This window comes from Panthera pardus, unplaced genomic scaffold (genome assembly GCF_024362965.1).
Source record: "Panthera pardus isolate Hobbes unplaced genomic scaffold, ASM2436296v1 HiC_scaffold_5, whole genome shotgun sequence".
NCBI classification, from domain to species: Eukaryota; Metazoa; Chordata; class Mammalia; order Carnivora; family Felidae; genus Panthera; species Panthera pardus.
In genome coordinates, this window is record NW_026526980.1 from 13,488,170 (window position 1) to 13,502,410 (window position 14,241).

Consider the following 14,241-nt stretch of genomic DNA (forward strand, 5'->3'; position numbering starts at 1 on the left):
CTGGTTCCAAACTTCATCTTTTTGTCCTCATGCCTCAGGAGGAATCCTTCATCGAAGCACCAGTTGTTTGGCACATGCCAAGTCCTTGGCCAATACCGTTCTTCCTCCCTTCTCTCTTTAAATAACTTGTTTGTTCAAGAATTTAACTTAATGTTTCTATTTGTTTTAGTAGGTGGCAAGTGGGAGAAGCCATCAGAAATTTTAGAAATCAAGGGACAGAACTGGGAAGAACAAGTGAATAGTCTGCCTGAAGTTTTCAGAAAAGCTGGTTTTGTTATTGAAGCTTTCACCAGACTACCGTACCTGTGCGAAGGCGACATGTACAACGACTACTATGTTCTGGATGATGCTGTCTTTGTTCTCAAACCAGTATAAACACGCGGAGGCCCAAGTCTTCAGAGCCCAACCCAAGAATGTACACTTCAGAAGAGGGTCTGCGTTGGCGATTCTGTAAAGGGAGGACCTCTGAGGACTGCCATTCTAAATATCATGTAGGAATTTAAAAAGCCAAAATACTAATTATTTCTTTGTAGTGTGTAAAAGGAATGTTTTTAAAAAACAAAAACCCAACTCTTTGAGGATTTTTATCAACTCTTTACTCAGTAATACAGGCCACACTCCAATTATGGAAGATATTTTTTATACTTAATTGCAGTAGGGACTCATTCTCAGTCAAAGCAATAGTCATGACTTCACATGGAACCAATAAATATGGATTGTTTTTAATAAAATGAAGACTGGCAATAAAGCTGTCCATTCGATTGCAAATATTTGGTTATAAGGTATAGCCACTGATACTCTTTCATGTTTAGAAATTCTTTCTGTCATTATTCAAAAAATGTTTTTAATCATGCTAATAAACTTTTTTGGAGATGACTCTGGCATTCTGTTTGAATTAATGTAAGGCTCCCCTGGGATCTTCTGTTGTTTTGGCTTCAGGGGTGCCCAAATAGTAGCATTGTGTGCAAGGTGTGGTTGACTTGCCATAAAGAAAGGCTTCTGACTGGGACTGGGTGGGACTGGGTGGGGGCCTGCGAGGATTATTGCAAATTGTGGTGAACCCTGAGGCAGTCTAACCCTCAAACAACCTCATTCAGGTCACATACTTCAGGGATCACCCCCCCACGCCCATGTCCTATTGCTTTGGCAAAGCAAAACACTGGCTTCTGTCTCTGTGATAACTTCCACCCTATACTCAGAATTGTATTTTCCTAGACAATCTCAGGCTCTCAGAATTGAAACATTGACTCGTCTGCTGACAAAATGCAGTCTACCTAAAAATGTTTTAATTCAACTTCTCACTCCACACGTGTATACCTCTTTCCCAGAATCTGGTTCTTCCTAAAATGCTTTCCTGACTTTATTTGCCAAGAATATGGGTTGATGAAGAAAGACCATGTCAGACTCATACATCCTAGAATCCGTGAGTGCCTCCAACCATATACCCACAAATGTTGCAATAGAAGAACTCATTAGCAAGATCAATAACCATTGTGCATATTCCAAAGAGAGCAGAGCACTTAACCCGGAATCTAAAATCTCAGTAATAACAGAGACGTGGATTTGAGATTGTGGTTATTAACAATATGTTATTCTCATGACTTTGTTCCTTTTTTTGTCAGCCAGGTGTTTCATTAAATATTCTCATTTATATGCTCATAGAAGTCATCAAGTCAACACATTTACTGCAACACCTGGGTATAAAGGAGAATTAAAGCCTTGGGAAGAATTACTTTATTCTTCATTAAGAACAGCATTCCCACATCCTCACACCAGCATCTGTCACTGTTACCGTGTTGTCATAAGAAGAATTGGGTTATGTGACTTATGCAGAATTTTTATTGGTGCATTCTAGTGCTTTTTTCTGTGGAATTCAAATAAGTGAAGTGCAAATACTTAGCACCCTAGATTATAAAAATAGAGGAAATGAGTGAACTTAATGTAGTTATTACATAGTTGAGTTTTGTTTCTTTAGAAATTGTCATAATCTTGCTGTTTAGACTGTCAAGCAAGAGTGCAAGAGTGATGGATATTCAAAGAGGCAGGTTGCTGCAAAGTTTTATAATTTGGAAATCAAGAATTAATTTGATAGTCTATTTAAAAAAAAAACAAACACCTCTATCCAAAAGAAAGCAGGGCAAGCACATTCATTTATGCATTGCACGTATACAAATCGTTTCTCAAAATCTGAGGTTCTCTGAAGACCAGCATATTAAAAGTTCCGTTTTATGATGAAAATTTAAATAAGCAAATCCAATCACATTTGTGAACCTGATCTTGAAAGTCTTGCTGGCGTGTGACCACTCCACTAGGTGGCAGTATTGCTTACTGAGTATCCATGGCTTTCCTCCCCGCCCCCCCCCACCCATGGAATCCTGTTTTTTCCCCAAAGTGCAATAAAGCTGCCTTCTTTTCTGCACCATTCCTTGTGTAAGTGCTTCGTATCAAGTTTAAGATTGTGCTAGAGAAATTAAGAAGAGACGTATTTGTGGTCAAAGCAAGTTAACCTATTGACCTGGAAGGTCATGGGGAAAGTTAAGGCAAGCTGCACCTGTGATTCCCAGCTCCTTGTAGCTGCAGTGTAAACCCCTTGAGTGTTCAGGCTGCTGATTACAGAGGAGGGAAGGAGAGAAGATACAATACCCTCAGCCATTGCTCCCTTGTGCAGAGTAGTTAACGATGATAGTATATTTTACCCTTCTGTATGTCTTCCCGGTTTTTAGAGAGTTGACCTTCAACAGAAAAGAAGCTGGGCTGGAAAATAAAGTAAAACTTAGTTGGTTCACGTCCTCTTGCTGATTAAAGCTTTGTTTTCACTTAGATCTGAACACAGTGTTTAAATGGACTCATACTGAAGTTATTTGCATCAGTTGCTTCCCACTACTTGGTTACTGATAGACATGTTTCAGGATCCTTTTTTCTAACAACTACAGCACGTACTCAACGTGGACCTCCAGTGACTGAAGGTGATCTACCACATTTGTGCAGATAGCTGAGTACCGTCCAAATAAGCTTCTAGCCAGCACATCCATGTTCCGGTTGGAAAACGGAGCACTGAGTCAGGGCCGGTCTGGTCTGACTCGTACCGCCTGGGCACCCACTGAGCACATACTGGGGCTTCCGGTTGACTTGAAACCAGATGCTCACACACTTACAACCAACTTATCAAAGATATCCCATCATGAACTGGCAGAAGAAGTTCATACTGTAACCACGCTAAGAAACATTTGTAATCTAAGTGGAAATACACACCCAGAATCATTAAGGAAATATTGCTGCAATATAGAATTCGACAGCCTGCCTTTTTGCAGTTAGTGGATGATGAGACAATAGTTAGGCAACAGGGAACAGCACAATAAAAATTAAAATTTTATATCTACTGTAGCTATGTATAGGCATTCATATTTCACTGCTTCCTTTATCGATTCTAATATACGTGTTGTCTTTGTCTTCTATGTATGAATTAATTTGAAGTTTTTCGAGTTGTCACTTTTTTTTTTTTTTAAACATTTATTTATTTTTGAGACAGAGAGAGAGCATGAACAGGGGAGGGTCAGAGAAAGAGGGAGACACAGAATCTGAAACAGGCTCCAGGCTCTGAGCTGTCAGCACAGAGCCCGACGCGGGGCTCGAACCCACAGACCGCGAGATCGTGACCTGGGCCGAAGTCGGACGCTTAACCAACTGAGCCACCCAGGCGCCCCTCGAGTTGTCACTTTAAAAAAACTTATTAAAAAATTTTTTTTAACATTTATTTATTTTTGGGAGGCAGAGACAGAGCATGAGTGGGGAAGAGACAGAGAGAGGGAGACACAGAATCCAAAGCAGGCTCCAGAATGTGAGCTGTCAGCACAGAGCCTGACGCTGGGCTTGAACCCACAAACCGCAAGATCACAACTTGAGCCAAAGTCGGACACTTAACTGACTGAGCCACCCAGGCACTCCTAAAAAATTTATTTTTAAATAAATTTTCTATATTGGTATAATGTTGGATTTAGAGAAATTTTGCAGAGATAGTACAAAGAGTTCCTATACACCTTTAACCTAATTTCCCTAATGTTAACTTTTTTTTAATGTTTATTTACATTTTTTTTAATTTTTTTTAACGTTTATTTATTTTTGAGACAGAGAGAGAGCATGAACAGGGGAGGGTCAGAGAGAGAGGGAGACACAGAATCCAAAATAGGCTCCAGGCTCTGAACTGTCAGCACAGATCCCGACACAGGGCTCGAACTCACGGACCGCGAGATCATGACCTGAGCCGAAGTCAGCTGCTTAACTGACTGAGCCACCCAGGCGCCCCAATGTTTATTTACTTTTGAGAGACAGAGACAGAGACAGAGTAGGAGTGGGGGAGGGGCAGAGAGAGAGGGAGACACAGAATCCAAGCAGGTTCCAGGCTCCGAGCGGTCAGCACAGAGCCCAATGTGGGGCTCAAACCTACAAACTGAGATCATGACCTGAGCTGAAGTCTGACACGTAACCAACTGAGCCATCCAGGCGCCCACCTAATATTAACATTTTATGTAGCTATGGCATGTTTGCCAACACTAAGAAATTAGCATTGGCATATTAACTAAACTACAGAGCATTGGGATTTTGCCCGTTTTCCCACTAATGAACCTTTTCTGTTTTAGGAGCCAGTTCAGAATACCGTATCCCATTTAGTTGCTTACTTTAAAAATTATTAGTGTTCCCTGACAACAGTACCATTATTTCTCTTCCAATTTTTTTTATAGTTTATTTATTTGAGGGGAGGACAGAGAGAGAAGAGAGAGAGAAGCCTAAGCCAGGCTTTGTGCTGACAGCTGTCTCACAGCACAGAGCCTTCTGACAGCCGTCAGCACAGAGCCCAATATGGGGCTCAAACCTACGAACTGAGATCATGACCTGAGCCGAAGTTGGACACTTAACCAACTGAGCCACCCAGGCGCCCCTCTCTTCCAATTTTTTAAGATGTAGTAAAATACACATAACAACATTTACCTCCTTAATCATCTTTAGGTGTATAGTGGTATTTAGTACATTCATGCAGTGCAACCATCACCACCGTCTGTCTTTAGAACTCTTCATTTCATAAAACTGAAACTCTGTACCCATTACTTCCCATTTCCCCTTCCTCTAGCCCCTGACAACCACCATTTTGCTTTCTATGAATTTGACTATTCTAGGTTCCTCATGTGAGTGGAATTATACAGTATTTGTCCTGGCAGAGAGAGAGGGAGACACAGAATCCAAAGCAGGCTCCAGGCTCTGAGCTGTCAGCACAAAGCAGGATGAGGGGTTTGAACCCACGAACCGTGAGATCGTGACCTGAACCGAAGTAGGATGCTCAACTGACTGAGCCACCCAGGCGCCCCTGTTTTTCTTGATAGTAGTCATCCTAATGGATGTGAGGTGTTATCTCCTGGTTTTGATTTGGATTCCCTAATGATTTGTTTTTATAGCACAACTGGTATGGCATTGGGTTTCATTTACTAGTAATTGGTGCTTTGTGGCTTGCTATTTATATTGATATCACTGAATTGGAATCTGTGCTGATACCAAAGTACTTCTTTTTAGCTAGGAAATTGCATACTTTTGGAGAATTAGGAGAGTATTATTACATAACTAGAACTTAAGATTTCCCTCTGGATTTTAGAGTCAATATGCTGTATTCTCATGAATTAAATAGTGCATTGTTGTTACAAGGCCATTTAAAAATCGTTTTCAATATTGTATATGTAAAAATGAAAAGATTCCCACCCCTCCCCCACACACAAATAAATGACCATGTAAAATTGGAATGTCTTATACACCTGCACTTCTTAAGTCCTAGAAAATAATTAAGAACAGATACAATACCCAGATGCTGTTTTCTTATATCCTGTTTAGGAGTCAATGCAGAATATGTATTTTTTTAATGTTTATGTATTTTTGAGAAAGAGAGAGAGAGAGAATGAGCAGGGGAGGGGCAGAGAGAGAGGGAGACACAGAATCCAAAGTAGGCTCCAGGCTCTGAGCTGTCAGCACAGACGTGGGGCTCGAACTCACAAACCACGAGATCATGACCTGAGCTGAAGTCAGACACTTACCTAACTACTGAGCCACCCAGGAGCCCCCAGAATGTTGGTTTTAAATGTCCTTGAACCCTCAAAAATTGTCAAATGGTATTAGAGTTGAGGTAGTTGAGAATATACTGCAATCTTTTTTATACTCAGCAGAACAAAACAGTTTTTCCTACACTTGATTTTGCCACCTTTTTCCTTTTTTTTCTTTTTCTTTTTTAACTGTCAGCTGTACACCCAACATGAAGCTTGAACTCACAACCCTAAGATCAAGAGCCACATGCTCTATAGACTGAGCCGGCCAGGCACCCCTGCCACCTTGTTTTTATTATTTATAAGGTGGCTGTGACTGATCATAAAGCCTTTGCTGCTTTTTGTATTATAAGTGACATGTTTGTTACCAAAAAAATAAATCTACAGAAGGCGAAATGAAGAAAACAAACTACCAATCTACAAACCTGAGAGAACAGTATTAACATTTTGGTATGTGCTCTCCTGGACTTTTTTTCTATGCCATGTATACCCACACATATACACGTTTATAAGCTTTTAACGTTAGAAAATGTAAAAATGAAATGTAAAAATGTAAAAATTTTATCCTTGCAGGATGAGTTATGTGAAACTCACAGATACCTATTTTCTAAATCAAAAGTTGACAAAGGATGGAAGAGATTTCCCACCATTTAAGGCTTGAGAGTAAGCTTCTTGGTTAAAGGACTAAACCAAGGGATAAAAGGATTTTTTTTGACAACGCTGAACACTAGTATTATATCGATATCAACCAGAGAGCAACAGAACAGTACAGGTGGCCATTTCTGAAGAGAAGGTCTAATTTTGCTCTGACAAAATAATGTCAGCATTAGGCATTTTAGCTATTTAAAAATGTTCATGTATTGAGATGTGTTTCATTAAAGTTGAACGATTGCCAGAAAATCTCTAGAGTTCACAATTATATTTTCACTAGAAAAGATGTAAAACAGTTCTGCAGAATCCCACCATGCAAACCCAAGACTTCAGTGTACTTCCTCCCAGTTTTAATAAAAGTGCATGCACATGGTAATTAATATTTGGCTTTTTTAAATTATAAAATCATTTCCTTGAATTACTATTACATGGTCTTTGTTAATGCCCATTTAAAAATGTTTTTAACATTTACTTTTTTTGAGAGACAGAGCGCGCGAGCAGGGAAAGGGGCAGAGAGAGGGAGACACAGAATCCGAAGCAGGCTCCAGACGCTGAGCTGTCAGCACAGAGCCCTACACAGAGCTGGAACCCACAAACCCTGCGATCATGACCTGAGCCGAAGTCAGGTGCTTAACCGACTGAGCCACCCAGGTGCCCCATGGGATTTAAAAAAAAATTTTTTTTTTAATTAAAAAAAAAAATTTTTTTTTAACGTTTATTTATTTTTGAGACAGAGAGAGACAGAGCATGAACAGGGGAGGGGCAGAGAGAGAGGGAGACACAGAATCCGAAGCGGGCTCCAGGCTCCGAGCTGTCAGCACAGAGCCCGATGCGGGGCTCGAACTCACGGACCGCGAGATCGTGACCTGAGCCAAAGTCGGCAGCTTAACCGACTGAGCCACCCAGGCGCCCCCCCAAAAAATTTTTTTTAATGTTTATTTATTTTTGAGAGAGTGAGAGAGACAGAGTGTGTGTGAGCAGGGGAGGGGCAAAGAGAGAGGGAGACACCAAATCCGAGCCTGCTCCAGGCTCTGAGCCATCCACACAAGTCCCCACATGGGGCTTGAACCCACTAACCAGGAGATCATGCCCTGAGCCAAAGTCAGATGCTTAACTGACTGAGCCACCCAGGCGCCCCCAAAAGATAAGGACTTTTAAGAGAACCACATTACAATGCTCACAACTAAAAAATGTAGCCTTTACGTATCCAGTGATCACGTTGTTCCGACAGTCTTATAATTTGTTAACAGTCTGTTTGCATCTGGATCCGAATAAAGTCCCTACGTTGCAATTGGTGGCTCTATCTTTAACTTTTCAACCTCCCTCCCTGGCTGCAATCTCAGAGAGGAGCGGGGCAGAGTGCATTTCGTCCGTCCTCAGGCGGCACACCGGAGTCTGGAGAGAAAGCCCCAGGCGCCGGCTGTGACCCCGCGGCTGCGGGGTTTCCACTCTCCCCTGCGGGAGTGGAGGTCGAGCCCGGCAGATTGGCGCCGCCCCCACCGCTCGCCCCCGCCCCTGGTGAGCCCTGTGGCCACGCCCCTCGCCCCTCACGCGCGAGTCACAGCGGTGGAGCCGGCACCGCAGGTGAGGCGCGCTTGGCGGGCCGGGGCGCAGGGGTCGTGCGCGGGCCGGGGGCGCGCCACGGGGCCTCCCCAGGGAAGAGGCAGAAAAGGTGCATGGGGCTGGGGTGGGTTGCAGCCGTGGGGGCCTCGAGAAAGGAGAGCGAGCCAAGGGCAGACACAGAGCCTTTAAGGGCTCTTGATGGGGTGTGTGTGTGTGTCTGTGTGTGTAAACTTCCAGGAAAGGGATTCAAACCCACTTAGTAATAAGAACAGCAATGATGGAAACGTTTGTAATAATGACAGCAGCTGCAAAAATAATAGCACTAATAATAATAGCCATTATTCACTGAGTGTTTATATGTGCCACTGCTGGCTCAGTTCTTTACCTATTTTCTATACAAGGCTATTCTTTTTTTTTTTTTTTTTAATTTTACTTTTTTTAAATTGACATCCAAATTAGTTAGTATATAGTGCAACAATGATTTCAGGAGTAGATTCCTTAGTGCCCCTTACCCATTTAGCCCATCCCCCCTCCCACAACCCCTCCAGCAACCCTCAGTTTGTTCTCCATACTTACGAGTCTCTTCTGTTTTGTACTTCTCCCTGTTTTTATATTATTTTTGTTTCCCTTCCCTTATGTTCATCTGTTTTGTCTCTTAAAGTCCTCATATGAGTGAAATCATATGATTTTTGTCTTTGACTAAGTCCGCCTAGCATAATACCCTCCAGTTCCATCCACGTAGTTGCAAATGGCAAGATTTCATTCTTTTGGATTGCTGAGTAATACTCCATTGTGTGTGTGTATATATACATCTTCTTTATCCATTCATCCATCGATGGACATTTGGGCTCTTTCCATACTTTGGGTATTGTTGATAGTGCTGCTATAAACATTGGGGTGCATGTGTCTCTTCGAAACAGCACACTTGTATCCTATACAAGGCAATTCTTTACATATTTCCCATATTTTACCTCTTGGCTGTTGTGAGCAAGAAATGGGAAAATGCACCCAAAGCAAATAGCACCTACACCGACACTGCTTGGTATCAATTGATGAACTTTGCAAATGCTAACACAGCCTTCCTGAGGGAGGTACTGCTTTGAATCAATTGATGAACTTTGCAAATGCTAACAACAGCCTTCCGGAGGGAGGTACTTTCGCCATCCCCATTGTATAGAGGAGGAAATGCAAGCCTGGAGAGGTTAAGGAGTATGTTCAAGAGCACAAATTGGGTGGTTCAAATTAAAGTGGAGCTCCTATCCTTGAGATGGCACTGGCCACCTGGAGTTTTAGGTTCCAGGTGCTGAGCAGAGAGGCTGGGGGGGGGGGCGGGGGCAGAGCTGGTCAGTGCTTGGGATCTGGGCTCTGGGTTTGGGCAGCCACCCTTCCACTCAGTAGCTGTGTGACCTTGGGCCGGTGGTTTGACTTCTTGTAACCAGTTTCCTTCTCTGAGAAGCAGAGATAATGGTAATATTTGCCTCAAAGGTTCTGCAAGGATTCAGTGAGACCGGGTATTTAGAGGGACGCGTACTTAGTTCTCTCTCATTCGGTAGTTGCTGGGATTATGACTAGCCTGGCAGCCCAGCATTGGGACTCCCTCTCTGTTATCTGCTTGTTGTGTGACCTCGTGTTTCCATGAACTCATCTGTGAAACCCAGGAAAGTAAACCTTCGGTGCGATGGAGAGAGTAAGTGGAGGGGAGGGTCTGGCGTGATGCTGGCACATGGTAGGTGCTCAGTGAGACTTTTCTTCCTCTCCTTTTATCTCAGAATCCCAAACCTTCCATTTTGTCCCCCTGAGACTAAAAGAGGAAGGGGAAGGTCTGTCCAGAGTCTTCCCCTCAAAGGCAGAGCTGGGGCAAGAGCTCAGGCCTCCATGCCTCTAGTCCAGAAAGTAAGCACTCTTTTGACTTGTGTGCCTGCTGTGAGCCTGGCCATTCTAACACCAAATCCAGTTCAATCAGCCTGTTATTCTACAAGCCAGACAAGTCCGCCCACTTTGCATTAATAGTAATGAAAATTGTACCGTGATTTTTTTTTCTCGGTGGAAAATCTCCAAGTTAGTATCTGTATGGTCCATATATATGCACCCATGATGCAGACCTTACATCGGGCTGCTTTGCAGACAGTAAAACTCCATATAATTGTGAATTGTTGGTTTGTGTTCGGGATGGGATGTGCCAAAATTGGGGGAAATTCCCAGCATTTCAGCAAGTTTCATAGAGGATGAAATGTTTCTCATCTGTAGGGTGACCAACTTATCCTGCTTTGCCTGCTACTTATCCTGTTTTTTTTTTTTTATTATTTATCTTTTTTGGGGTCGGGGGGAGTGCAAGCGGGGGAGGAGCAGAGAGAAGGGGACAGAGGATCCCAAGGAGGCTCTGTGCTAACAGGCTGACCCCAGAAAGCACGATCTGGGGCTTGAACTCAGAACCACAGGATCATGACCTGAGCCAAAGTTGGATGTTCAACCGACTGAGCCACCCAGGCGCCCCACAACTTTTCCTGTTTTAAAGCTGAACTGTGTGTCCTAGGAAACCCCTCAGTCCAGGGAAACTAGGATGGTTGGTCTCCCTGTTCATCTAAATTCTCCCTCGTGGTTTCTCCGGAAACTGTGTTCCTTTCTGGTTTGTGGTTATTGTTGCTGTTTTCACAGGTTCCACCAAGGCGGCCCTAGCCTGCCTGATTTCCACCAGTCTGCAGGTGGCTGGGCAGTGGTGGGACGGGGTGGGGGTGGGTGGGGAAGGGGAGGGGCCCTTGGAGAAAGCAATCAACTCCCAAATCATTATTGCTCTGCACACTCCATTCAATCCTTTTGGCCAGCCTCCTGAAAGAGAATGGCCCAAAGAGCTTTTAATTAAAACCAAATCCCGTACTGGTGATGCTCTGGGGTTTCCTTGGAACGAAGACATTATGTGCAGCAGAAAGCAGGGCATCTGTTTCAGTAATCATATACCTCTCCGTAGAGTTAATAGGGAGATGCTGGCAATAAGCACAAGAAGGCTCATTGTCTGGGAAACTGGAGAATTGTGAATGAGGCCAGTGCCCCAGGGCAGCTGACCAAAAGGGAAGGGAGAAAAAAGGGCCAAAGTTTCCCCAAAGCCCAAAAGACCCAAACCCAGTAAGAGTTATTATGAGAGTTGAATGTACCAGCCTTGGGGGTGGGATTGGTGGGGCAGAACAGGTCTACAAAGTGCTTTGCGATCCTCTTCCCTCCAAACCTGTTGGCAGTTTGCGCCTTCTGGTGTTTGTAGGTTTCAAAAGTTTCAGTTTGTTTTTGCCCTGGGCAGTAAAATGAGCATAATTGTTTGCAGAGCTGGTTGTGGAAGTGCCCTTGGGGGTTAAAGAATCTGTTTGCTCAAGAAAGCTAGATAATACCAGGGAAATCTGTATGAAAGAATGCTGGGGGGGGGCCTATAAAATAATCTTAAGAAACCGTGGGTGTGCATTATGGGGGTTCCCTTCAAGTTCCTGTTAGTACCCCCAAGAGGATGGTGTCCTGTAATTGGGGTGTGGGTTGCCTGAGAGTGAGATGAAGCAAAACACAGCTCCCAGTTTTTATCTGATGTGACCTATAAATTTTGAGTGGTCCTCCCTCCTCCTTCCACTTGACCTGAAAGACCCGCCTGTTTTCCTGGTGGTGCCCACCCTATCAGCCCATCCTATCAGCTTCCTTCCCCTTTCCCCCTCATCTGTCCACCCTCTTTTTTTTTTTTTTTTTTCCAAATTAATTATTTATTTATTTAAGAGAGACAGAGAGCTCCAGAGGGACGGGAAGAGTGAGAATCCCAAGCAGGCTCCACATGGATCAGAGTAGAGCCTGATGTGGGGCTGGAACTCACAAACCATGCCCTGAGCTGAAACCAAGAGTCAGAGGCTTAGGTGACTGAGCCACCCAGGCGCCCTGCTCTCCACCTTCTTTCACTAAAATCACACAGTCTCCTCTGTTGCTTTCTCTTTTAAAAATCATTTACATGGGGGGTGCCTGGGTGGCTCAGTCGGTTGAGCGTCCGACTTCGGCTGAGGTCGTGATCTCACAGTCTGTGAGTTCGAGCCCTGCGTCAGGCTCTGCCGACAGCTCAGAGCCTGGAGCCTGTTTCGGATTCTGTGTCTCCCTCTCTCTCTGACCCTCCCCCGTTCATGCTCTGTCTCTCTCGGTCTCAAAAAAGTAAATAAAGGTTAAAAAAAAATTAAAAAAAATCGTTTACATGGAAAATTTCAAACACCTACAAAAGGAGACATAAGAATTTAACGAACCTCATGTACTCATCACTCAGCTTCAGTTGGCAACCCATAACCACCTCCCACCTACTTCCTCCCCTATTATTTTCAAGCCATCTCCAACACCACATTTCTTCTGTAAATATGTAAGTGTGTAGCTCTGAAAGTGGGCTTGGCAGACTTTTCAGCATAGGAACAGAGAATAAATATTTTCGGCTTTGTAGATCGCACAGTCTCTGTGGCAGTGTGCAAGCGGCCGTAGACAATACAGAAATGAACGGGCATGGCCCTGTTCCAATAAAACTTTACTTATGGACGCTAGCATTTCAATTTCACACATGAAATTGTCGTGTGTCAAGAAATATTGCTCTTTTTTTTTTTAGTTTTTGTTTTACATTTTATTTATTTTTGAGAGAGAGAGAGAGAGAGAGAGCGCGAGAGAGCGCACAAGTGGGGGAGGGGCAGAGAGAGAGGGAGACACAGAATCCGAAGGAGGCTCCAGGCTCCGAGCTGTCAGCACAGAGCCTGATGTGGGGCTTGAACCCACAAACCATGAGATCATGACCTGAGCCGAAGTCAATTGCTTAATTGACTGAGCTACCCAGGCGCCCCTCGTTTGTTTTTTTAAAACACTATTTAAAGATACAAACACCAGGGGCGCCTGGGTGGCTCAGTAGGTTAAGTGTCCAACTTCAGCTTGGGTCATGATCTCACAGTTTGTGAGTTTGAGGCCCACATAGGGGCTCTCTGCTGTCCGCATAGAGCCTGCTTCACATCCTCTGCCCCCCCCCCCGCCTCTCCCCCTCTTGCTCTCTCTCTGTGTCTCAAAAATAAATAAACATTTAAAAAAAAAAAATATATATATATATATAAGCCACTCTTAGCTTGTGAGCCACGCAAAACCAGGCAGCTTGTTTGAATTGGGGTGTGGTTTGGTGACCCCTTGTTGGAGAGGATCATTCGAGAGATGACATGACTGTCGGTGGACCTGTGAGCTGGTGCCAGGTAATCGGAGGCCCCGCATCCCCTGCCTGCTCCTTGGAGTGTCCTCTGTGGCCCCCTTTCCTGCACTAGGAGCCATTTCAAGGAAGCCGACTCCAGGCAGCCGCCTGCAACACTTCGAGGGCCCAGCGTGTTTGTGTTTGTATAAGGGGGAACCTCAGTTTTCACTCCTGAGTAGGGAAACCCAGTTCTCCACCTCCTGCTTTGTTCTTTTTCTTGTGAGTCTTTGAAACCCAGTGTCTCCTTTACCACCCGCACAAAGCACGAGACACGAACACTTCTGACGCTTCTGGTCACCAAAGATGCGGACGTTTTCCTTACACCACGCGATTCCGTAATGCCAGCTGGGTGTCCTGCAGTTTAACTCCGTTCTGACACCATCCATCTGGAGGTACAGTCCTATCCCACAGGTTAAAGGCTCAGTCCCAAAAGACTGGTCCCCTCCTGTTCCACTTCAATACCAGCTGCACGTAGTAGGTCTCCAGGTTACCTACAACTTCTGTGTGATGTGGCTACATTGCCAGGTGAACTGGGGAGACCCCGGGCCCCTGGGATGTCAACCCAGCCAGACCTGGGTCTAGTCTTGTCGGGACGCCTGGGTGGCTCCGTTGGTTAAGCATCCGACCCTTGATTTTGGCTCAGGTCGTGATCTCATTGTTCCTGAGATGGAGCCCCAGGTAGGGCTTCATTCTAACAGCTCAGAGCCTGCTTGGGATTCTCTCTCT

General features: G+C 44.4%; 2 protein-coding genes across 4 annotated transcripts in view; both read left to right on the plus strand.

Moving 5' to 3' along the window:
* The window catches only part of METTL9 (methyltransferase like 9), a 52,038-nt gene extending 51,162 nt beyond the window's left edge, over positions 1-876 (plus strand). For 2 of the 3 annotated variants that reach the window (XM_019430319.1, XM_019430317.2), the window contains exon 5: positions 170-876. In XM_019430319.1, coding sequence (XP_019285864.1) covers positions 170-375 — 206 coding nt within the window. In that variant the 3' untranslated portion in view covers positions 376-876. The remainder of the gene's footprint in view (positions 1-169) is intronic. The other variant, XM_019430318.2, reaches the window with a different exon arrangement.
* Positions 877-8,134: 7,258 nt separating this feature from the next.
* Positions 8,135-14,241, plus strand: part of OTOA (otoancorin) — a 73,764-nt gene continuing 67,657 nt past the window's right edge. Inside the window, exon 1 of the mRNA XM_053894423.1 lies at positions 8,135-8,315. The gene's annotated coding sequence lies outside the window, so the exon portion shown is untranslated. The remainder of the gene's footprint in view (positions 8,316-14,241) is intronic.